This window comes from Rissa tridactyla, chromosome 1 (assembly GCF_028500815.1).
Source record: "Rissa tridactyla isolate bRisTri1 chromosome 1, bRisTri1.patW.cur.20221130, whole genome shotgun sequence".
Taxonomy (NCBI): domain Eukaryota; kingdom Metazoa; phylum Chordata; class Aves; order Charadriiformes; family Laridae; genus Rissa; species Rissa tridactyla.
Genome location: NC_071466.1, coordinates 123,711,170 through 123,736,864, shown reverse-complemented (window position 1 = coordinate 123,736,864; position 25,695 = coordinate 123,711,170). Strand labels below are relative to the sequence as shown.

The following is a 25,695-nucleotide window of genomic DNA, read 5'->3' as shown; positions in this document are numbered from 1 at the left end:
ATTATAATAGCTAGTCTTACCAGCTTCCTGATAAAAACAGTTCTCAGACAGGAAAGCTAGAGGATTTACTTACTGAAAATTTACAAACTAAATAAATTTGGTATACTCAAGAAATACAAATTTTTACCCTCTTCACCTGCTTTTTTTCTTATTTATTCAGTAGACACAACAACCTAACATGTTACAACAAAGCTACACCTTTATTGACAGGATATCAGTGTGTATACATATGCCAAAATCAATTTCCCAAAATTATTGCACTGCTGAGAAATTGTTACTGGTTTGGGGATATTATTAAAGATCTAAGTTCCAAGTCTCCTGATTCTGAATACTGTGTAGCCTTACACAAGTCTTCCAAAGTAGTAAAGTCTCTCTTTCCCTACCTTTAAAGTAAAGAAAATATGTCATGTTGTAAATATTATTATGTGATTAATATTTGAAAGGTGCTTTTGATTTGTAAAGCAGTAGAAGAGTTAAGAGTACTAACATATAGCTAACATAACTATACTAACATATAGGGTCCTAAAATTGTCCTATATTTACATTATAGTTTATTAATATTTCAGAATTCTTATTTTTTTAAAAAATGATATTGCTTTTCCAATTTATCCCAGTTGTAATGGTATTTGACTCCAAACATTGTATTGTTCTGCTAGATATCTATTTTCTCTATGATTATTGAAATTTCTTCAAGATCAAATTGCTTTATTAAATCTCTGTTGTTCTAAGACTAACTCCATTGTTCTACACAAGACCACCTAGTAAGATAAATAGAAAAATATATTACAAGTTTTTGTAACTTAACAGATGAGCATTGTCACTGTAAGCGAAGACATGAAACACTTTGGCATCTGTTTATCAAGCTGGTGAAATCTTCTATAATTATACTTTAAAAAACTTCATTACTTTTACATCTTCAGAAGCTTTGTGTACAGATGAATACAAAACTGACCAGCACACTGTATTTATATATTCTCTAGTTTCCCTTCATCCTCCTTAAGTGGAAATACTTTAAAATTGAAAGTCAGAATTACTTTTGGGTAAGTGCTGACTTTGTATTTTCTGGTTTGTTGAACAGAAGGCTAGATGTCAATCTCTCTTATCCTACTGAGCAGCAAGGGCCAAAGGCAAAACAGGAAAAGATGTGAGAATTCATTTTTGTTGAGCCACTTAATGTCCATTTTAGTTGTAAACAGAACTCCAGGGAACCCAACACCTCACACTTATTTAGAAGTATTTCAGGGAAAGGTTCTGCTTCCATCATTTACTGGGAAACTGATTCACAGAACTTAGACAGGATGAACTTGCATTCCATGTACTTCAGTCTGGATCAGGACTGCGCTTTTGAAGTTAATCCCTTTAATCTCCCCACTTACCATGCTTTGATTTGCACTGAGGAGTGCACAACTTGAATACTTTTCAGATGAAACTAAAATACACGATACACTCCAAGTGGGCCCCTATTACGTTCCAATTGCTAAAGACCATTTGCATTCATGGGACAAGACTATAGCTAGTTGAACTGCTGCCCCATAACATGTACATTACAGACACCAGGTCCTTACTATCAGCTCTCCTGTGCTATGCAGAGTACTACTTGCTAGTGCAGACAAAAGCTTTAATCTTGCAAGGCCTCAAGCAGACTGTTTCAGCAAAATGGACCACATGATCAAGCCAACACTTGTCAACTGCCCTTGAGCGTGCTCTGCCCTTTAAACCGAAGTTCACCTTCATTCATAGAGGAGGACACAATTTCCTATTTGTCACAGGGTAAGCCTGCAACGCAATGAGAATTACCACAGAACAGCCGATTCACCAAACTCACTGGCCTCTCAAGCTAGGAGCTAAGGACATGCTGTGTCCTCCAAAGCATCATCTGAGATGTCTAGAACCTGCATGTCAGCAGCGCTCCTTATAACGCCGCTGGAGAAGTGCCATGCCAAAGGCTGATTTCAAGGAAGCCAGGATTTCCAAGCCACAGTTGTCTTCAGAGGAACTATGATTTCCCTTCAAAGTTTGTTAGCAAGACAAAAGGGATAGCAAGAGGAGAAGTACATTTTAGTGCTAATTTTTGCTCAACTACCTCAAAGCACCTAGATATTCCTAATTATTTATAGAATACAAAAGGTACTTGGAATTGGGTGTCTCATTACATACTCAAAAATAGATGCTCTCTCACAGGAACATCAGAGGGGTATAAAGTACTTTCGAGATAAGACAGTGACTTTCTATTGATGTAGCAAAATGAAACCTACACGCAAAGCAAATACTATTTAACTTGAAAAGTTCTAAATTTAGGGGAAGAACGGTTCTGTATCTTTGACACAAAAGTTTTCATTTTTTCAAGAACAGAACAGCAATTTGGTCAAAGCTGCTAAAAATAATCTGACATAGTTCCAGCAGTCCAATAAAAGAATAACTGTTTTAACATGTCGGGTCAGCAACATAATGGCTGAGTGGAAAATAAAAATCAGATGCTTGGTTAACACAAGTCCAACAATTCATTATTAAAATACGGTTAATAACAATCGATTCAGTAAAATGAAAATAAATCAGCAATGTTTTCAGAAAAAAAGACACTAGGGTTTTTCTATTAATGTAATTTAGCAAAGAAAAAAAAGAAAAGTCATATTTGTAATGTCTTGTTCGGTAAAGCAAGTTTAGCAGAGATATTTTGAATTGTGAAGTTCCAACTAAGGGTCATTTTGCCTTCTAAATATTTAAACTGAGATATTTCATTTATGGTCAATGTATCCTTCAGTCAAACCTTTGAAATTACAGATTTATGATCAAAACGAGAAAAAATAAAATGCCTTGCAGCTATATGAAACAATCTACCTCTCAAGCCACAACTCTACAGAGATTGGAAAGTAGAAAAAAAATGAGAAAATTGCACCAGATTGATTGCAGCAGCAGAGTTGTGGAAAGCAAGAGTATTTTGTATCAAGTACAGTTCAACATATTTATGAAGGCTTAGTGCAGTCATTTTAACAGAAGGAAAGAGACACTGTAAAATATTCTCTCCGACATTTCAAATTAAATCATGCTAAATACTACTTAGGTTATCTTTTTGAAAGCAATTGCTGTGGTTGGTGGAAATATTAAACTTGTTATTTTGGAAGATTTCCTGCCCCCTGTTTTTTCCACCTACATATTACTGCGCGCTATTATAGATTATTGGGGTATTTTCTGTCAGTGGCAAAAAATTAATTTGAAAACAATTTAAAATAGACATATTAGTGTTTCAAAAAACAACATACAATGATCAATTTTTAATTTTAACAGCCATTCCATGTGACATTTTAGTAGCTGTTGAGTAGAAAATTTGAACTTCTTACCCCTAGGTTATATATTGCTATTTTTACATTTTAAAAAATCAAGATTTAAAATGTGCTGTATATTTTTTTTTAAAAAGGTTTAAGTACAAACCCAAACCAGAAATTAAAGTTAATTTCTTTCTGAAAAGTTTATGGAGTTTGGTTTTAGCAAATGAAGGTTTTCTTTTGGCTGGAATACGTCAGTTTTCTAATTCAGACGACTTCAGCTAACGAGGAATATAATATTTCTTTTGACCAAGCTAAATTGACACATTCTAGTTTTGGACTGGCTTGACATGGATTTTGTGCCTGTTCACATTGCTATGATATCTTGTGGAATTTCCAATGAACACTGTATGGTATATGTATAAACTGCATTTTGCAAAAATCTGAGTAAAAAATGGGATTTTCATGAAGCAGAATGTTTTGTTATTTCAATACTATGAAAAATAAAAATAAGAACCTTCCCCTCTTCAGAATTCAATTTGCTTTGGAGTATGAAAGTATTTAGTTTGCCTATCATCTCTTTCGGACTGACAGGGTGTGGAACATCCCAGGGGTTGCACTGTATTATGGAAGGAGTAGTCATAGAATCATAGAATCATAGAATTGCTGAGGTTGGAAGGGACCTTTAAGATCATCAAGTCCAACCTTTAACCTACCCTGACAAAAGCCACTTCTAAACCATGTCCCTAAGTGCCCCATCTACCCTTTTTTTAAACACCTCCAGGGATGTCAATCCAAGGAGTCCCATCTACAGAGGGGACGGACTACATGAGGTATGCAAATGGTACTCCTGTGATACCCTACCTCAATCAGGTTACATCACAACACTGAATTACAAAAATGTCTGGATAATGTTCTAAAATTTGCTTCTGAACCAAAAGTAAACATGGAGAGCTTCAACTCAGCAGTTATTCCACCTGAACACATGCTTGTGAGTGAAAACATCAATGCTCCACTGCACCTTTATTCTAGTGTGTCGGAAGAGAAAAACCAGCATTAATGAAATGCTGAAATATAGTTGCCTTTTATGTTACCACTATCTGATGAACAACAATGGAACGAGTACTGAAGATATGGCAAAATTACACACTAATGAGAACATTCTCAGTATTAATATGTACTGACTGCCCAATTGTTTTATTTAACAGCAAGAATCACGACTACATTGGAAAGGAACTGTACAATAAAATCAAACGTTGTGATACACTCTGATTTCCTTACAAAAATGCAAAAAAACCAATAAACTACTTTATAGTACTTTCAAGCTTTCTATTTTTAATATCTCTTGTTCTGTAGAAAATCCTGTGTGATTCAGAGTCCAAAGATACTTGCTATGCACAGCAACATCTTGTTACCAAATAAACAGCCATGTTACTGGAAGCCTAAGAGTAGTCTGCAACTTAAAAAGACAAAATTTCCCAAAACATACTATGGAACCTGGGGAGGCTGAGTCCATTTAAAATGGATATAAAACGTTTTTGTTTGTTTTTAAGCCACAACAAAGAAAAGATACTGGTGTGAACCCTGGATAAAGCTCCATGTGTACAAAGTCCAGAAAGCATGACTACATTATGGGCAGAACACACAGAAATCATGCTCTTTACCCTTCATACTTTCCCTAGAACCTCTCATCTCCTGAAATAAGTAGCTCTGAACACACTTCTGTAGTAGTAGATGCAAAACAACACAGGTGTCTGCTCCAGATGTCAGACACCTGTGAGCAAGATCTGCCACAATTTATTCTCTCTTCCTATTAAAATGTAGTATGTTCAATTAACATCAGAACTGCTCTCACTTAATACAATTTATGTTTCCTTTGCAAAGCCACATTAAAGTTCATGGAAAATGTACCACCAAGTTATATTAGTTCCTTTTATGTCTTTTTTTTCCCATTTCTCTTTTAGTACCAGAGAATCAGTGCTATTATCTAACATTAATTAACACATTTCTTTTACAAAGAAAGTTAACTTACTTTATACCAGGGATGATGGAGGCAGCTGGAAGAGGGGGTGAAAGCCGTGGAGGGACATCGTATTCTTCATTTATCAGATGACCATTTGAAAAGACCTAAAAATCGCACAAGTGTTACAATGGGTCTCTCCTCCTGTTTATCATCATGGATGTCCATCAACTAGGTATTACAAAGTAGACCTTGAGAAGATTATGGGTAAAGGCTTTCCTAGGAGTTTGCATTACAGAGCTGTTATCAAAGAGTCACTTCAGATATCTGGTTTCAGCTCACCCCGTATGGGAGCTGTAGAGCTTAAAACTTCACCAAAAGTTCCACATCACAGTTACTAGATGGACTACTAAGTTACAGCTGAACTGCTTGGGGGAAAATTAAGATTTCAAGATTGCAAACCAATCAAAGTGAGAAAGTACAGTGGGAAAACAACAGCTACAGCATGCTAAAGATATTAATGTTTTTTTAAAACAAATACAGTGCCTGCCAGAATCCACCCCCTACCCACAGGATTTTCTTCCTGATTCTTGGCTTTTACCAAGAGCAAAAAGATTATATTACAATTGATATATGAATCAGGGACGAAAATTCATTAAGTGTTTCCCTTGTGAATGTGTATACAGCTTGAAAGGATAATTCAGAGTTGTGAGTTGCTCCATTTAACCAAATGGCTTAGCTCTATCACCAGAAGATAACAATTCAAACAGCATTTGGGTAAAGAAATTAATATGTAACTTCTCCAGACTACAGTGGCACTTCTACATTGAGTGGTTATTCTGCTTTGAGAAGTATTCATTCCATCAGCTTCAATACTGCACCAGACCACAAATGGAATGCTATATGAAGACATAAAGCCAGTATCTTTTTAAAATCAGGTTAAAAGCTATAGCATTTTAAACAACAGCCTAGCTGTAAGTAAAATTTTTGGTGTTTTGCCTCAATACTGACAAAAGGACATTCTAATTATTTATAACATCACGGAGTTCTTGTTTTATCACGTGTCAATGTTCTTTACCAATACTAATTGAATTTCAGTAGCATACTTTCAAAATAACAAAAACATCCATATAAAAAATATTTTAAAATGGAGATAGAAAGGTTAAATAGCTTGTGACCTTGGGAAAAGCAAATAGAGAGAAAAAATTATGATTTCTAACTACTGTGACTTAACCACAAATCCATCCTTCTTAGCACAAGCTATGTAGTCTTCAAAAAAAAAAAAAGAAAAAAAAAAAGAGAAGAGCAGCTTTGCGTTAATAACCTGCTCTATGAATAACTTACTGAGCTGATTTGATAAAACTGATTAGAGCAGAACTAGGAATTTTTTCTTAGGCCATCACCACTCTCTTCAAACCTAAGCCTCCCCAACTGTACGTAGTCTTGCAAGTTGTCTGAAGCTGCCTAATGACATAACTATTCCCTCTACTCTCTCCTCCCCAGATTATCTTCAATTAACATATTGAAACAATCCTTCAAGTTTTTTGATAGATGAAGCACCATAGTTATAGCCATACATACTATTCACTGCAACCAAGGACAGGAAAACATACTTCTCCTGTGGGTGACAAGCAGATACCCCCTTGCCAAACCAAGCTACACAATCACTGGAAAGGTTGCAAGTGACAACTCTGAACACCCTCAGCACTGAAAATGGATTACTGGACATAACACTGGACATTTGTCCAAGAGAAGTCAAACAGACAAATTGCAACAATGTACAACTCCACAGCTGGAGTTCTGATTTAAGTACAAAGGAGGAAAAATTCAGCTAAAGATATGTGTATTACCGTAAATAATGGACATAGAAAAAGGGAGTTGCAATGCTACTTATCCTGAATAAGGTTTAGAGTACTGATGATACCAAATCAAACAATGCAATCCTGGGGTTGTGCCACCGAGCACTTTCAAGGATGCTCCCATATAGCCAGTGGTAGAGATACAAGAAGTGAGCCTACATTTAGCTTGGCTTTGGATGTATTTGTTTCCTCTTTCTTAGGGTCAAGGCAGGTTAGATTTTTTCCATTAGAGCACACTGAACATCATGACTAATTTGATGCTCCTTTGAAAATAATGTTTTACTGATGAACAACACAACTGACCTTTAGAATATTTAGCTTTTTACGTTAATGCACACAATGTATCTGAAAATTTAAGTATATTTGTATACATCATCTGTACACATTGCATACATTACTGATTAAAGAGGTTACTAAGTCCTCACCTCACCTATGACAGAGGTAACTGGATGCCTACACAATCTGGCATAAGACACTTCCAAAGTGGACCTGAGATGCTATATACTATACTACAGCACACAGTGATATATTATCATCATGCACCAACTGTATGGATAATTTGCTAAAAGAATATAGCAAATCTAGAATTTTCTCTCCAAGCCGTTTTTTGAAGGTTTCATGTTAAAATTGTAACTTAGACCCTCATGAGCTGTTGCTTTACAAATTACAGTATTTAAAAAAAAAACATTTATTTATGACCAGCTTATTATTAAGTATCAGCAGGAAAGATTTGGAAACAGCAGATCAACACTGACCAATACAAACAGTACTTTAGCCAATGCAAGATGATGCTGGAGTAGGACATCAAACTAGGATTCAACACATTCAGCTAATTTCATACCTTGGCACCTTCTGCAGACAGTTCATGACGCCTATGTTTCCTCATAAATCCTGGATCAGAACTTATGCGGTTGTGCCTTCCATTTACGTTTGAAATTGCAGTCAGTCCTGGTTTGGGAGAAGCATCGCTCCCTATTCGACATCCTACTAACTGACTTGTCCCAAACACATCTCTGGGACACCAGCCTTCAAGAGGCATCGGCTGGTCTCTGGAAGGCACGCTTTCCGGATGATGCAGGTGTCTGCTTATCCTGTTGTCTGGTGGAATTGGAGGGGGTCTCTCTGGTGGAGGCGGTGGAGGATCACGCAAGGGAGGTGGTGGTGCTGGCAAAGGTTTGTCTTGTTTCCTCACCATACAAGGAGAAGACTAAACAACACAGTAAGTTAAAAAAAAGTTACATATGGGCATGCATATTTCTCTCATGATCAAGTATGGCTTTACCATTTCGAATTGAGATATTTTCAAGGCATCACAAGAGAACTTGCACGCAGGTTAAATGTTAGTCTTGTCTTTGCATTCTGCAGACAACCTAGTCTCTCTTGAGAAAATATGCCCCCATTTCTGCTGTTGCATGAGTAACCCAAGGAAGGAGGTGGACAGGAGAAAAGAAAATCGAGGCAGATTTATCTGACCCATAACTTATTTCCAGAATCCTTTGCTTTGATCCTTTCAATCACTTATTTAGTCACTGAAATGAATTTTGAGAATGTTTGGAAAAAGCTGGAAACCAAGTTACCAGAAAAAAAATGACCCAATTTATTCAGGTAGCTGTAGAGCTTCTAGAAAGTATAAATCTGATAAAACCAAAACATTTTCATTAGGGGTGAATTACTAACAGCATTTTACAAAATAACACTCGAGCCAGCTCTTTATGAAATGTTTTCCTCTTACCACCAGCTACCGTAAGAAATACAGGGAAGATGTTTTCCCTTGGAAGGTGTGATTTTCATGGACTCTGGTAAGCCTGCGTATTATTACCACTTCAAGAAATGGAGGCCACTGAAGTTTTAAAGAATAGTATTTGCTCTCACTTCACATGTTAGCACACCATTATTCTTTGAGCAGCACCTCAATGCGTTAATTAGATTGAAAATAAAGTTATCCTACCTGCAGGTCTATTAATATAAATAGGACAGTATATTAAATAAAGAAGTGTTTAATTTAGCTGCTACTTTAGAAAAATAGTTATTCTTACTGTCAAGGCATGAAGATAATGGCTAGGTCCAAATTTTTTGTTACAGCTTATAGTTATACAGCTTTCCATTGCAGAAAAAGAGAAGAGTTTTTTCACTGAAGTATTAGTCTTGGCAGGACTAAATTGTTGGGTTTTTTTGGTTTTGTTTTGCTTTTTTAAATATTAAATTTTTTAAAGTATGAAATTATTCCTTGTTACCCCCATCTTATTTCCCTTTCACCCTTCCAAAAAATTTTTTTTTCAGGAAAAGTTTCAAGGGAAAAAACCAGCATTTTCAAAAGAACGTTACTGAAAAATTTAAAGCAATATTAATGGATTTCTGATTTTCTGTTTTTTGTTAAGACATGAAATTTGTAAAAATATGCTACTGTAAAATTAAGTTTTAATGGATGTGCCAAATATTCAGGATATATCCTCACTGTGTTATAAATTCCTTTGTATGATACAAAAAGCAATGAAAGAAGCTTAAAAAATATTCAAACATATTTTTTTCCTATAAATTATAAACCACTAGAATCTTAAGAAGAGGCTGATTTTCAAGCTCAAAGTAAAAACCTAACAAAATAAATAGGGTACTTCATATAAGATTATTATGAGTATACAGGTTTCAAGTCATCTTAATTTCAATCTACAAATCAAAATTTAAATCTAATTCCCCCTCTCTATACAGCAATCACAAGAAAATGATCAACTCATAATGGAGAGCAACAAAGGATTTCTTCTCATTCATGCTTATCCACTCACAAAATCATTAACTCTTTAGTATCATTAGTTTCACAAAATACATACAATTTATTAGCTATAGAGTCATTATTAATTCCCTTGAAACTTGAGTCCTAATATACGCCAGTTAAGGTTTTGAAAGCAGGGTATCTGTACATTTTTTTTCTTGTAAGGACACTGTGGAAATTGAGCATAGATCATCACCAGATCACAACACAATTTAAATGAGATAACGACCTTAAAATCTTTTTTCAGGAAACTTTCATTTCTATTTTCATGAATCAGAGTTTAATACAGAATTGATCCATTACAGCAATGTCTTTAAAATTCTGACCATAACCAAGTGCAATACAATCATCAGACAAACAGAGGTCATATTTGACCAACACATGCAGCTGTAAACCTCTGACTATGCAAGTTATTATGCAAAGGGACAAGCACTCGCCAAAGTCAACTGAGGAGATAAGAGACGTAATCAATTTGGATCTAATCTCAAGTTTTTATAAGGTACAAGGAATTAAAGTTGTTTTGGACCGAGCAAACTCCTGAAAAAGAAAATACACACGGAAAATTTCATAATAGCCTGACTTCCAAAACTAAAAAGCAAGTTCACCTTGAAAACAACTCAATATAATTTCTCAATATTCATATATAAAGAAATAATGGTTCAATAAGACTTACCTTTGGTGATCCAGTTGGGCTGGCACATGGTGACCGTGCTACTCCCTTCTGAATAAGATCCAGACGAGGAGGTACAGGTGGAAGACTAAGATGTGGGATTTGCAGGGGGTCTGGAAGTGGTTTTCTTCTTTGTGCAAGAGGGGAAGATCCTGGGGAAGTCACTGGCGAATTCTGCCTCTCATTGCACTTCAAGACAGGAAAAAACCGCATTACTAGTATTTACCTGATGTTCAAACATACAACTTCCATTCCATGATTAAAGTATTTGATACTTGTAAGGTACTTACTAACAGTCAGTTATCATAATGGACACCCTGCTTTTCTTAATTAATAGACAGTATAGGTGCTCAGCTTACAGTTATGGAAAAGAAGTCAACAAGTCCTCCCGAATCTCACCTGGCTGAGTTTTAACAACAGTTTAGTTGTTTGCATAAATCAGTTACTTCTGTGAACCCACTGTAGTTGTATCGGTGTACTGTAAGCAAACCTGGATGTTTATGCTGTTCTGTGCTTTCCATGACATTACACACGAGTCGCTGGAAGACATTCACACCAAGCATCAGCCTCAGGCCGCTTGTGCACTGAGGCATCCTAGTATTCTCACTAAATAACTTGCCTATAGAGGCTACATTCTGCCATCTTCTTAAGGCAAGCATATAAAACTGCTCACAAAAATGCACCCATCTCTAAGCTAAATCACTTTGATGAAAACCTTTCCCCTCTTTTCATAAGCTTTTTCTCACCAATGCTATACAACCCATAGTGATGACAAGGATGGACTAGGAAGTTCTTTAACAAGGTATAAAAGTAAACAACATCGCCTTTCTTCACGTTATAGTGACTATGTTAAAGAATCTGAAAACTTCATAAATTCAAAAAGAGATGCAGGAAAAGAATCTAGTATACTGACTCCTTTCCCTATGCACTACAGCTTAGTTTAATATTCTGTCCCATACAATTGGGATGGCTACCAGATTGTCTTCAGAAATAGGAGCTACCACAGTATTACTGGGTAACACTGCAAGAGAAAATGAGACAGAGGAGTGAGGAGGTGTTGAATAGCTAAAAGTCTGAGGTTCAGTTCCATTGCCGGAATGATTTTTTTTTTTTGTGATAAGTAGGGTCTTACCACCTGGTCTACATATATAAGCTCATTGTCACAACTATACATTCAATTTCAAGAGACTGAGCAACTCAAGATTTGTGCTCTTCATGGCTATCAGATGCTTTCCAGTTTGTCCTTTCTATAACGAAGTGGTCACAATGTCCATATTAAATGGCTTGAACAAATTTTGTTTCCTTTAATTGCTGAATGTCCCTGACCTTGACTGGAAGTCCATGAAGATAAACACATGAATGGTTGTGAGGTGCTTAGGATCTCTGAACATTATGGTAAGTTGAATAACTAAGCAAGATATGTATCTCACAAGCATGCCTGAGCGACCATAATTATAAAATTACTATAAACTGAATGTCAATTCATTTTCCCTAGCAGAAAGCATCTATCAGTTAAATAGTATAATAAACACTGTGTCATTTAATAGCATTAGTTTTCAAAGTTTAGTTATAACTCCATCAAGCAGTCCTAAAAGCCAAGAGCCATGTAATACAATATATTCATAGAATCATAGAATCGCTTAGGTTGGAAAAGACCCTTGGGATCATCGAGTGCAACCATCAACCCCACTCTACAAAGTTCTCCCCTACACCATATCCCTTAACACGACATCTAAATAACTCTTAAACACATCCAGGGATGGTGACTCCACCACCTCCCTGGGCAGCCCATTCCAGTGTCTGACCACTCTTTCTGTGAAGAATTTTTCCCTAATGTCCAGCCTAAACCTACCCTGCTGCAGCTTGAACCCATTCCCTCTTGTTCTATCGCGAATTACCTGTGAGAAGAGACCAGCACCAACCTCTCTACAATGGCCTTTCAAGTAGTTGTAGAGGGTGGTGAGGTCTCCCCTCAGCCTCCTCTTCCTCAAACTAAACAGTCCCAGCTCCTTCAATCGCTCCTCATAAGATTTATTCTCCAGGCCCTTCACCAGCTTGGTTGCCCTCCTCTGCACTCGCTCCAGCAGCTCGATATCTCTCTCATATTGAGATGCCCAGAACTGGACAATACTCAAGATGTGGCCTCACCAGTGCTGAGTACTGGGGGACAATCACCTCCCTCCTTCTGCTGGTCACACTATTTCTAATACAAGCCAGGATGCCATTGGCTTTCTTGGCCACCTGGGCACACTGCTGGCTCATGTTCAGCCTCTTGTCAATTAGAACCCCCAGGTCCTTTTCTGCCAGGCAGCTCTCCAGCCACACTTCCCCAAGCCTGTAGCAATGCAGGGGGTTGTTGTGGCCCAAGTGCAGGACCTGGCACTTGGCCTTGTTGAAGCTCATACCGTTAGCATTGGCCCATCGGTCCAATCTATCCAAGTCTCTCTGTAGAGCCTCCCTATCCTCATGTAGATCGACACTCCCACTTAGCTTTGTGTCATCTGCAAACTTGCTGATGATACATTTTATGTCCTTATCAAGGTCATCAATAAAGATGTTAAACAGAAATGGTCCCAACACCGAGCCCTGAGGGACACCACTTGTGACTGGCCGCCAGCTGGATTTAAATCCACTGACCACCACTCTTTGGGACCATCCATCCAGCCAGTGCTTGATCCAGCAGATCGTATGCTCATCCAGGCCATGAACCGCCAGTTTTTCCATGAGAATTCTACGGGGGACAGTGTCAAATGCTTTTCGAAAGTCTAGGTAGACAATGTCCACAGCCTTTCCCTCATCCAATAATTGGGTCATCATGTCATAGAAGGAAATCAGGTTCGTCAGGCAGGATCTGCCTTTCATAAACCCATGCTGACTAGGCCTGATCCCCTGCTTGTCCGTTATATGACTTGTAATGGCACTCAAGATGATCTACTCTGTGACCTTCCCTGCTACCGAGGTCAGACTGACAGGCCTATAGTTTCCCGGATCCTCCTTTCTGTCTTTTTTGTAGATGGGCGCTACATTTGCTACCCTCCAGTCCATTGGGACCTCCCCAGTTAGCCATGACTTCAGGTAGATAAATATTCAGATAAATATTATAATTCAAATAAATATTATAATTCAAATAAATATTATAATTCAGACAAATATTATAATTCAAATAAATATTATAATTCAAATAAATATTATAGATAAATATATTCAATGCTTTGGCTTCAGCATCAGACAGAAAATGAATTTATTTCCCAAATTATTTGAAATAGAACCAAATAAGGAGGTCTCTTACCTCCAAAAAGATACAAATATTTAAAATAGAATTACAGAATCATAGGATTGCCTGGGTTGGAAGGGACCTTTCAGATCATCTAGTCCAACCATCAACCTAACTCTGACAAAACCCATCATTAATCTAAATTATATCTCTAAGCACTACGTCTACCCGTCTTTTAAATGCTTCCAGGCATGATGCCTCAACCACTTCCTTAGGCAGCCTGTTCCAATGCTTAATAACCCTTTCAGCATAAAATTTTTTCCTAATATCCAGTCTAAACCTCCCCTGGTGCAACTTGAGGCTGTTTCCTCTTGTCCTATCACCTTTAATTTGAGAGAGGAGACCGACCCCACCTCTCTACAGGCTCCTTTCAGGTAGTTGTAGAGAGCGATAAGGTCTCCCCCTCAGCCTCCTTTTCTTCAGGCTAAACAACCCCAGCTTCCCTCAGCTGCTCCTCATAAGACTTATTCTTCAGACCCCTCACCAGTTTCGTTGCCCTTCTCTGGACCTGCTCCAGCACCTCAATGTCTGTCTTGTAGTGAGGGGCCCAGAACTGGACACAGTACTCGAGGTGGGGCCTCACCAGTGCTGAGTACGGAGGCATGATCACTTCCCTAGTGCTACTCACCGCACTATTCCTGATACACGCCAGGATGCTGTTGGCCTTCTTGGCCACCTGGGCACACTGCTGGCTCATATTCAGCTGGCAGTCGACCAACACCCCCAGGTCCTTTTCTGCCAGGCAGATCTCCAGTCACGCTTCTCCAAGCCCATAGCGCTGCATGGGGTTCTTGTGACCCAAATGCAGGACCCAGCACTCGGCCTTGTTGAACCTCATACCTTTGGCATCGGCCCATCGATCCAGCATGTCCAGATCCTTCTGCAAAGCCTTTCTACCTTCAAGCAGATCAACAGTCCCACCTAACTTGGTGTGGTCTGCAAACTTACTGAGGGTGCACTCAAAATAAATGCAAATGTTGTAGTAAGTCTCTACATTTTAGGTGTTGCACAACGTACGGTATCTCAGTCAGTAGAGAATTGCTTCAGAAGATCTAAGAAATAATCCTATATGCATAATAGGAGCTGGAAACAAAGAATAAGAAAAATAGGAAATACTGAAAACAGAGTTACTGTTTTCCAGAGTTTTTTCCAGAGTTACTGGACAGAAAATATTTGTTTGGATTTAAGATGTTGTTATGGTTGTACCATCACATTAATTAACTTCCTGAGACAGTAACCTGACAGAGCCTCAAATGTCACGCTGTGTGTAGTTATGTGAATCCAGAGCTAAACGAACACCATTGTAGTGACAGCATTTTAAGAATATCCATCACTGTTTCTCTCTATGACAACCTTACCCAGGTCTCCTCTACAGAATCAACAGGCAAAACGATACATTCTTCCTTCAGTGACCTCACTAGTCTCATCCATGTGAAAGTTTCTTTTCTCCTGTCATAAAAACAGTGCAGCTCCAGCAGAGACAGAAGTCATGGGAATGTTCACATTTAAAACTCACTGGGGACTGATATTTTTTTTTTTTTTTTTTTTCAGATTTATGGAAACAAGTGGCTGGAAGGCACACCTAATATGTAGTAGGCAATAACAAAAACTAGAAAAATATGAAAATTTGTTTTTAAAAAAGTCAAGATTCTTAGAACCTGACATGGTTTTAATCCTGTTGAAACAGGATATTAATTTATGCAATAAGCTTCTCATTCCACATACGTTTGGTATTTAGCTATCTCAACCTACCATATCCCATGAATGGTAAATCACAACTGCCAAAATGAAATGGAAATTTTTCAAAGTCTTAAGTGTGTGAAAGGACTTCAGTTTCAGCTTACATCAATGTCCTCTGTCAGAATAGCAAAATAATCTTTCAGTCCTCTGAACTACTATTGCCTACAGCCACAATGCTATCAGAGCATGTTGTGGCCCCAGAGATTTTGAAAAGAGAACCGTTGATGGCCAATAGATTCAAGATTAACTTCTGAAGCATGAGGAAAAAGAAAAATAGCTGATAGCAAAAGCAGTTTCTCTCCCCTACAAGGAAGCTTAATCCATGTCACCTTGGTGCTGAAGTAAGAAAGAATGCCTTGCTGGGAGAAACTGAAAGTCATGATTCCTTGTTTAGATCTACTGAAACTAAAAATAAAAGAAAGAAAACAAAATATTCCACAGCAACAAACAGGTTTTCTTCAGCATTCAGTATCACGTTTCCGTCACACACCCATTATAAAAAAAACCCAACATGTTTTTCCTGTCCACCCCCATCCAACCTCTCCAGCTGCATTATTTGATGTTTGTGACAGCCAGGCCAACAAGATGGCCGTACTTCATGTGGATGCCAGGGTATTAACAGATGTACAGAAGACCTACTCTTTTTGGCAGACTCCCTAAGGATGAAGGGACTTCAAATTTTTTCTGTTTGTCACCTACTGGAAATTTCTGTGTATTTTCTATTCACTGGAAATAAAGCGGCAATGAGAGCAGCACAGTGACAGAAAGATAAAACAAGCAAGTGATTAAGACACAAATTAATACAAATGAACTGGCAGTGACAGAAGACAGACCTTCGGCATACAAAGGGGCTCTGCTGCAACACACAGACCTGTGCAATAAAGATGTAATTAAGGAAAAGAGCACAGACTCCTTTGTAACAACGTGGACTATAGCTGGTTGGCATGACTGCTGCCAAGGGAAAAGCAGCTACGACTTACTTTGCAATTGTACTGCAGAGCAGATCACATTTGTGTTATTTAATCAGCTTATTTATTACTGGGATACACTGGTACCAGTTTGCCCCTAGTGGTTGTAAATTGAAGAACAAGGCTGCTTCTGACATTGATTGCAATTTCTAGTGAAGGTTTTTCTCGTGGAAATATTATCAGCTGGGCTATTGAATTGAGTTTTAGCTTCAAACGCCTTTCTGCCAGATAGGCACATATGAAAAGCACGTTCAACACAAATCCTAACAAGCGACTGACGGAGGAACATTATCCTGACTGTTAATGTCCTGCTGGAGCGAACTCAGTAATTTATAAATTGCATAATGAGACATCTAACAAAGTCCAAGCAGACGCACACCAGAAGTGGACTTTTCACTTCTAAGAAGTTCCCTGAAGTTTCTTCATTTATAATCAGATAAGACTAACTCACATATTTGTTATTTCTTGTTAGGGTAAATTGTGACCAAAACAGATTGGAATAATCTGGACTTAAAAATTTGTATGAGGATATAAAGTTACATCACTTAACACTGATGGCTGTAAACATTTTTTACGTGGACAGGTTTGTTCTTTATTTCATCTTTCCTTTGCTGACCCAAGAAAATACACGTGAAGGAGGGAGAGGGAGTTAGTTAAGGTGAGAGTCAGCGCCACACTGCCCAAGGGAATCAGTAAAATACATTTTAACTAAAGGAGTCACACTGCCTTCTAGCATTTACACCCCTTTCAAATACTAACAACAAAGCAGTAAAGGACTCTTTTGTTGTGTGCCATGATTTTAATAAACTCCCACAAACCAGGTGTATCATTAAGAAGGAAATGACGTGTATACATGAGCTAAGAATGTACATATGAAGGGAATACCTAGACAGGTATTTGAAGACTTTTTTTTTACATATTCCTGTATTTTTTACGATAAAATTAAAAGCATTATTAGTACGTAATGCATGCCTTTTTTCATTACTGGAAAAAAGGCAATTTAATAATATGTAAATGGGGCGGAGGAGTCAAAAACATAGTCTCCTCCCATATTTTGAGAACCAAGGTCTTTTGTCATGATTTGTTAAGTTTAACCTAACTCATCTGCTGGAAGAAGCCTAATCATGAGAAACAGTGGCTTTCAGTTTTGACAATGTCCTATGACTATTTTAAAGTAACAGGGTGAATCAAAGTCAGGTTTTGGTGCATTCAGACAGCTAGGAAATTAATCCCAGAGAAGACAGTAACTCCCCAGACAAGGTAACTTCACCTAGTTTTAGAAAAAGCATTTTTAGAGAATGTTAATTCACTTTAAGCTATTGAAAACCTCATCGTTTCCTATGCTGCTAGGGCCTTCCTCTTTGTTTTCACGTAATATTATTTGGATCAAACAATTACCTAAGCACTTATAAATTCAAAATTATTCGCTCTTATCATGAACTCCTGCATTCTGTATTTTCCTTATTTTCTTTCTTTCTTTTAAAAAGAAGCGTATCAAGTTATGTCTTGTACAAGGTAAGGTGACAGATAACTCTTAATTCATTGGGACAATGAGTATTAAACATTATGTTTATTACTTCATGGCATACATTACTCCATAATGTTTAATACTCATTGTACCAAACATAGTCTACTAGAGACTCAAATGTGCTTTTTAAAAATGAGGAAAGCCATTTTTAATATTTACCCGAGCCTGTAATCTGCATTTTTTTTAACGCGCATTTCATAATGTTGTGCTTGGCTGGCACAAACAGTATAGAGCTGAGAAAAGGAACACTTTAGGCAATAACTGCATTAGCTAATCTGATACCATGGGGCTGGAAATTTCTCAGCAATGAGACAATTAACAGAGGTTCTGGCACCACTCTTCATCTTTCTTTCATAAAGAAATATCTGAAGACAATTTGGAAATTAAAAAAAATAAGCTGCTTGATGAGGCAGATAAACAGACTAATTGCAGTGGATTTCTCTAAAGCCTCTGTTACAGCTGATTTGCTGCTGCTGCCGACTTACATGCAACAAACACCTAGCAAGAATGATTCATTTTTCTTAGAGTGGATCCATCTACTCATTCCATTAAAGAATCAGTAGGTAGCTTTGTGATTATTCTTAAAGCAATTTCAAGTCTGAGGTCCCTCAGGGACTTAATTCAGACACCTCTTACAGTTTATGAGTATGCTCCAGAGATAGAGTGATAAACTGCAGAATTGGTACTTTTCCAATATCTAACTTATATTCATAATTCATACAGGTACAGTGGGTGATAAAACAATTGTACCATCTTTAGACTTTAATTCCATTTCCAAAAAGTGTTTTTCAGCTTTTCATTTTGTCACTTAAAAACCCACCCAGGCCCCTCAATCAGTGATGAACCTGACTCTGTGTGCTTCTAAAATGAGCTTACTGCAACTATTCTTTGCATTATGAATATATTTACAGGTACAAGTCCCAAAGATAGTGAAAACTGGTAGTAACAGCTTAGAAACATTTTAACAGTTCTCCTCCAACAAGGCTTTCAGGACAATAAGGATTGATTTGAATATTTCTGCAATGCATCATGAAGCCCTACAGCCACTTTCATCAAGACTTCATGTCCCTGGAACTTTTCTCTTCTAGAAAGTTTAACATCCCAGCTCGCTACTAGCCAGATATGCCACAAGAAGATTTTCTCAGTAATACCACATAATCTAGTGAGGTGATTTGAGACAAAATCAACCCATTTGACTTTCATGGATTAACAGCTTTATGTTGAGAAACTCTATGACAATCCTTGCAATAAAGTAAGAATTGAAAAATTTGTTCATTGGGATTACAAAGTAACTAAAGTATCAGCAGGTTGGCTGCAAGAGCTAAATTATTGTCTATGTCATCTAACTTCCATTGTTTCAACAAATCAAATGACTACAACACAGCCATTATGCATTATTCATATTAACAGCATTAATAAGAAACAAAAGAAAAATTCAAAAAGGATAAAATCCCACATAATGTCATAGAGGAAAAAAAGAATTTCTTCTAGTAGGCTCTGAAGAAACACTGTTTAGCAGGAAAAATAAATAAATATTGAAAGAAAGAGACAAGGCTGATGAAGGCTTTACTAACAACAAGTGTATCTAAATAACACCATCTTCCACACAGGTGATGTGGTTAAGAGCATCACTGTTCAACAACTGGTAACAGTTTTAAGAAGAAAACCACAGCTGAAAGTCATCAAATGATATGAAAATTCAACAACTGCAAGTAAAGACTTCAAAAGGCTAACAAAGAATGGAAAACACTGTTTCTGAACTTCCAGGATAATTAGTAGATTTCTTTCACTGAACGATGAAATCGATGACATAAAAATAGCAAGCACCAAAGCACTCAAGCGCTCGGTGGATACTGAAAACAAGACTTCTTATAGTAAAGCCTATTGTTCCTTCTTCTGATAAAAGCATAATGCATTTTTGCCTTATCATGGAAATGATAGTGTTATAAAAGCCCATCAATTCAAGGCTATCTCAGAAAGGTCAGCCTGCAGCCTGCAATTTAAGTTCAGGCAGGAAGGATAAACTGTTCCCAAGAGTAGGCCATGTTGTATTACATACACAACAGAAGAATGATTCGTATGACTTAAGAGGTTAGGAAGGATATCAGAAGTATGTATATTAACTGACAGATACTCAGATATGAGGGGAAAAACACTTTTTTTTTCTTCAACAAATACGATAAGGAAATTGAAGAGTAAGATGTTACAGAATTAATTCCAAGGCAACTATGCAATCTAGATGACCTTAGTAAAAGGTATAATACAGCATGGGCTGTGACAATATCTATTCCAGGCTAAAATATAGTAGTGAAAACTACCAACATAAAATAAACTTTTGTTAACGATAGTGCTTTTTTACCAGTGATGAAATCTCCTGTGAGGAAAGAAAGATCCCAGAATTTAACATAGAGCACCTTCAGGACAAAAAATTCCCATAGTACAAAGTCACCATGAACACGTAAGATAAGCTTTTTGCACTAAAAGTACATAATACTAAAAATACAGGAAAAAAAATCATGGACAACTCACATAAAACATGATTAAAAGCTACTTGTGTGCAGTATGAATTGGGTTCCAAGTCATCTTTACAAAGCAATAATATTTATAACCCACGTAGAAAGTGAAGTTTAATCCTAAAAGATTCTGTGCGTGTGTATACACACGTGCAGAAAACTAATAATATATTCTATATACATGAAATTTTTTTGTTCCTTACAAATGGAAGTTCAGGGAATTCTCAATACAGCACTTTTGGAATGAGAGTCTCAGCTGGTGCAGACTCATGCTTCCTCCATTATAATGAGAGTTAACTCCATTCATATCAACTGATAATCTGTAACTTTTTTTCCCCTTCCTATTCAACTTCAGTGTTATTGCTGCAATATTGATGCATTTTGTTTTCTCAACCAGAGAACTGTTCAGTGAGTTGCTGAAACCTAGAGCATGAAGTGCAAACTCCCATTGTTTAAAATTACAGGCAGCTTCATTTACAAACGTATAGCTTTATCTGTTCTACAGTATTTGAAAATTTACCTTCCGGACTGAAGCCAAACGATTCATCATTAAAGACTCTTCTCTATCATCATCGTCATCCAAGTCCAACATGGGCATACTAAAGCTATCAATAATACTGCAGCACCTGGAGTTTTCATCCCTTGGATCAAAGGGATCCACAATTATTGGTTCAGTTCCTTTGATTTCACAGCGGCAGAAAGGACAGCCTTGGCCATCAGATTCCTACAGCAAGACAAAAAAGTACATAAATTTTTAAAAATCGAAAATAGAAGTGATTTTAAAAGTAGGTCTTATATTTTTCTACACAAAAATGCCCTTAACAGGTCTCTAAGAGCTTTTACAGAAGCACTGGCGTAAACAGGAAACAGACTGATAGGTATTTAACTATAATAAATGGTAAAATGACTGCACTTTTAAAGCTGCCTCTCTTCAAAAAGATTAAGCTTCACTTAAAAATAACTAATCAAAATGCTACTATTGTCTCTACAAAGCACCAAAATTGTAATTGTCTTAGTATTAAAGACCAGGAAGTAACACCTTGCCTTTTCAGATTACAATTTTCCTATTCAGAGGAAAGAAGGTGAGGTGTTTAGACGGAGATAATGCATTTTATTATATATCTTTTATATTAAATATAAAGTGTTTATTTTTCATTTTAAGTTAGAAAAAGCAGATGAGTTTTAGAACATGTGGCTCTTATTCTGTGAAGAACTTATTTACAGTACCTCATGGCTGCAACATTACCATCATTCAGTGAATGCATACAGAAATCTAAAGGTACAAATATTTTTTTACATGTTTAAGTAACAAACCAGGATTTTATTACATTTTCAATAAATTATGTAAAGCAGGGAACTATTTTCACATGTTATCAGAAACAAGAATTACTTGAATTTTAATGTCTAAGTGGTATAATGTGTTAAATGATTTTCAAGCAGCCATATTTCCATTCCTTTTACTAATTTCTGAAATATTTTTTTTCTTCATCAGAAGTAATCAAAAAGCCTTTAAAGTAGATTTCAGACTACTAATCAACAAAAATATCAGAAGTCTTCCAAGCACTTACAGAGAGATTTTTCCTTTAAGAGGTATAATCTGGATTTGATTTAAAAAAAAAAAAACAAACCACAACAAAACAACACACCAAAAAGAGCCCTGAAGCTTTGAGAGATCAAGATAACTCAATCTGAATTCAGAAATCACATTGTGTCATATTTGCAATCAGGTAGACAGACAGCTAAAAAGATACGAATGCCAAAATTAATTCTGAACAACCTACCTACCTTGAAATATCAACAAGCAAGTGCAGCTTTTTGATTTCTCAGATGTAAGGAGAGCTTTGATTTTTTTTTTTCCAGCATTATTTTTATCTTGAGACTTGCCAGTCTTACTAAACTGACAGATGATTTTACAGTTTATGGAGGAACTGTATCCCAAGGCCAGATAACTAAAAACGATGACTCCTGACAACAGTCATGTCTATTTGCATGGTTAGTACTGGATTTTCATTTTGTACAGAAAGACATAAGTAATCTACCTTTAACAGCCTTGCATCCTAATTACAAAGGACTACCCAACATCACTTACTACCTCAAAGTGCGCCTCCAAATTATATGGACCTACTGAAGTAATCGCTGTCAAATGAACAGAAGTCCTCCCTTACTCATACAATTCTTTACAGTTTCATTTTCTAAAAACAGCCTTACAGATGAGGCACAGAGCTTTCCATTTTCAAGGCTTTCCTGTATCTGTGTTGTCAAACCGTTCTGTACTAACAGTTTCCCTCCTTTCTTTTCAAAAGCATTAAATTCACCAAAATATACTGGGTAAGCAATCACAGTAGCAGGGATTTGTATTCAACAGTATGAACGCAACTTAGAAATTAAAACCGAGATCTGACATGTCTATATGAACACACAGATTTGTCCATGCCCACACAAAGGTTATTTAGAGCATTGAAAGAGTAGCTATTGTGAACATTACAATGGCACATATATGCCCATATACTTTCAGAAACAAGTCCAGACACATAGTTTTTAGACAAGAATGGATTTCTGTGGAAGAAAATGACATTTTACTCCTGTTGCATAATACAAAAATGAAACAGTTAAACCAAGTCTTATTAGAGAGACTGAGCTGCATAAAGGTGAAAAACTCTGAATTATCCTTAGTATTCTATGCAGATCTGATGTTGCTTACTCAGTTTTTTTTCTGCTTAGTGAAAACATCTGTATTGGACCTCTTGAGGCATGTCTAATGAGCCATTATGCTGCCAATTAAACACTAGCTCACCAGGAGCTCACAACAGCTGATGCTGTTACAATGTAATATTTCTTCATTGCCTCACTAATTATACAAAAGTTAAATTTGTAATGAAGTCCAAAATGTACCTGCTGATTACAGCTGGTTGCAATGTTCTCATGAAGCTTGATGTTTTTGAACTTGCCAGTTCTCTGAGCCTAAAATGCTTTGTTGTCCCCTTCCTGAATCTCTAGCCATTGGCCAAAGTATTGAGGAATTCAGCTTCTCAAGCCCCCAGAATCAGAACACATCGCTGGCACAACACTGGAACATGCTGTTCACATGTTCACATGTTGCTACCATTCTATGAGACACCTGGCAATCAAAAGTACTAAGATTTCAGTCCTTTTCAGCTAAGCAAAAAAAAAAAACCCTAAAAAAAATTATAAATATTAAAATAGTCAGACCTCTTACGTTTGTTATTCAGAATAAAACTGGTAAGAACAGAAATGGTACTCCTGAAATGAGAAAACATTGTTCCAGTTCAGCAGTTGCTTTGTAGTGAAATAAGTATTCTTATTTGGGTATGTCTAAAAATGGAATTTTCTCAGAATTTATGATCTGTGGGCAATTTGAAAGATTTGTGTTTGGAGCATCAAACTCAAATTTCAGAAAGAAATCAGAAACTAAGAATACTTTTTCAACAAGCTTTGTTGCTAATGGAAAATAAACTCAAATGATACCTCTGATACATTGTGTTAGCCTGCCAATTATGATTTCTTTATTAAGAATTTGAAAAGAAAAACTATAGTACTTTAAGTCATATCTTAACACGAGAGTGAAATGAGAATGAAAACTCATTAACTGAGATGAATGCATTTAAAACCAGGTCAAAAATGGACTAGAGTCAAGGATTCTTTTTACTCCTATCGCTACATTTGCAACCAAACACTGATGCCTAACTGTGGAACAGAGCTCTGCCTGAGAATGGGATGACCCTACTCGTCCCCACAAAATATAGATACAACAGGAGCAGGGTGAAGGAGATAGAAAGGATTCAATTTGAGAAGCACCTATCAGGGGAAAGTCTGAAGTTGTAAAGAGGAATGACCTCTGCTTTTGATTTTAATTTTTAAGTCAAATGCTTGTTAACTGAACTAAAGGTACCAGTCCTCCCTTTTCCCACAGAGTGGCATGTCCATGAACAAGGTGGAGAAAACATACCAACCTGTGTCACCAGGAAGTCTGTGTTTTTTGGGATATTCTGTAAACGGCATTGAGAGATCAGTTTCCCCTCCATTCAATCTCTTACCCCAACAACTGTCTAAAGCTAGGTGGTTTAGTGCTTTGCATATTATTGACATGAAACTCCAGAATCCCAAGCTTATTTTTCCACAGGCCATTTCATGACTTGTACTACTGACTGAATTCTTCTCCAATGAAAGCTATCCCGTCTCCTTACAAAACGCTGTCTAGTCAGTTATCCACTCCCAGCTGCTACCTGTCCTCTTCATGCCTTTTGCATACACCACGAAGTGACCTGGGTGACTGAATTGGCACCAAGTGCCCAGCTTTCAATGTCTGAGTAGATATTGCACTCAGGAAATAGTTTCCACTTAGTAGCAGTCAGCAAATGGCCTTGGCAAGCCTACAAGTCCAGATTTTAATGACTCCTGGAACTTTATTTTTTCACAGATTTTAGCCCACAAAATGAAAAAGTTTACCATTTAAAATAGATATGTCCTTGAACCCTCTTACTGAGTACCTGGAAAAGTAAACATATACCCACACTGTAAACAGGGATGTAACAGAGAAATCCATCCTCTTCTCTACTAACTAAACTATGACAGTACCTGCCACGCTGTAAGACAAGATGTGCACATAAGGTGTCCACAAGGCTCTATCTTCACATCCTTGTCATTCTCTGCACAGATTTTACACAGCTGAAACGTGGAACCCATTTCACAGTACAATTCATACTGCTCCTGTAACAAAAGAAAGCCAAGTGGTTACTTCTTGACTGTGATTTATTCACAAAAAATATACTTAAGCACCAGTAGTGACAAACACTTCTCCGAGTGTAAAGTGTCCTCCCACTTTACTTACTAGTCGAGGAAACTATTGCTACTGATCTATTTAAAAGCCACACTAATGTTACTGAAACAGCTTACTCTTCAGCTTCTTCAAAGCTGTTATATAGCACAATACATGCTACAAAAAAGCTTAAAATATCTGTGCCTATTAAGTTTTCTACAGACTTCTCACATGGAACTACTATGCAAGGCATATAACCCGCTTTTCCTTGGTTGCCATTAAGAGGAAGATAATGAACACATGGCTGTGAGAAATTAAGCGATAAATGGGAACAAAATTGAGATTTCCTTTTCTGTGTATGAGTTCAGGACTAATA

The 25,695-nt window shown here is 37.0% G+C and overlaps 1 protein-coding gene across 7 annotated transcripts in view; it reads right to left on the bottom strand.

The window, feature by feature from the left end:
* Positions 1–25,695, bottom strand: part of CBLB (Cbl proto-oncogene B) — a 133,213-nt gene that overhangs the window by 20,094 nt on the left and 87,424 nt on the right. For all 7 annotated transcript variants that reach the window (XM_054188516.1, XM_054188513.1, XM_054188514.1 and 4 more), the window contains 5 exons: positions 25,139–25,270; positions 21,063–21,266; positions 10,523–10,708; positions 7,924–8,289; positions 5,296–5,390 (listed from right to left, as the gene is read on the bottom strand). In XM_054188516.1, the coding sequence (XP_054044491.1) occupies positions 5,296–5,390; positions 7,924–8,289; positions 10,523–10,708; positions 21,063–21,266; positions 25,139–25,270 (983 nt within the window). The remainder of the gene's footprint in view (positions 1–5,295; positions 5,391–7,923; positions 8,290–10,522; positions 10,709–21,062; positions 21,267–25,138; positions 25,271–25,695) is intronic.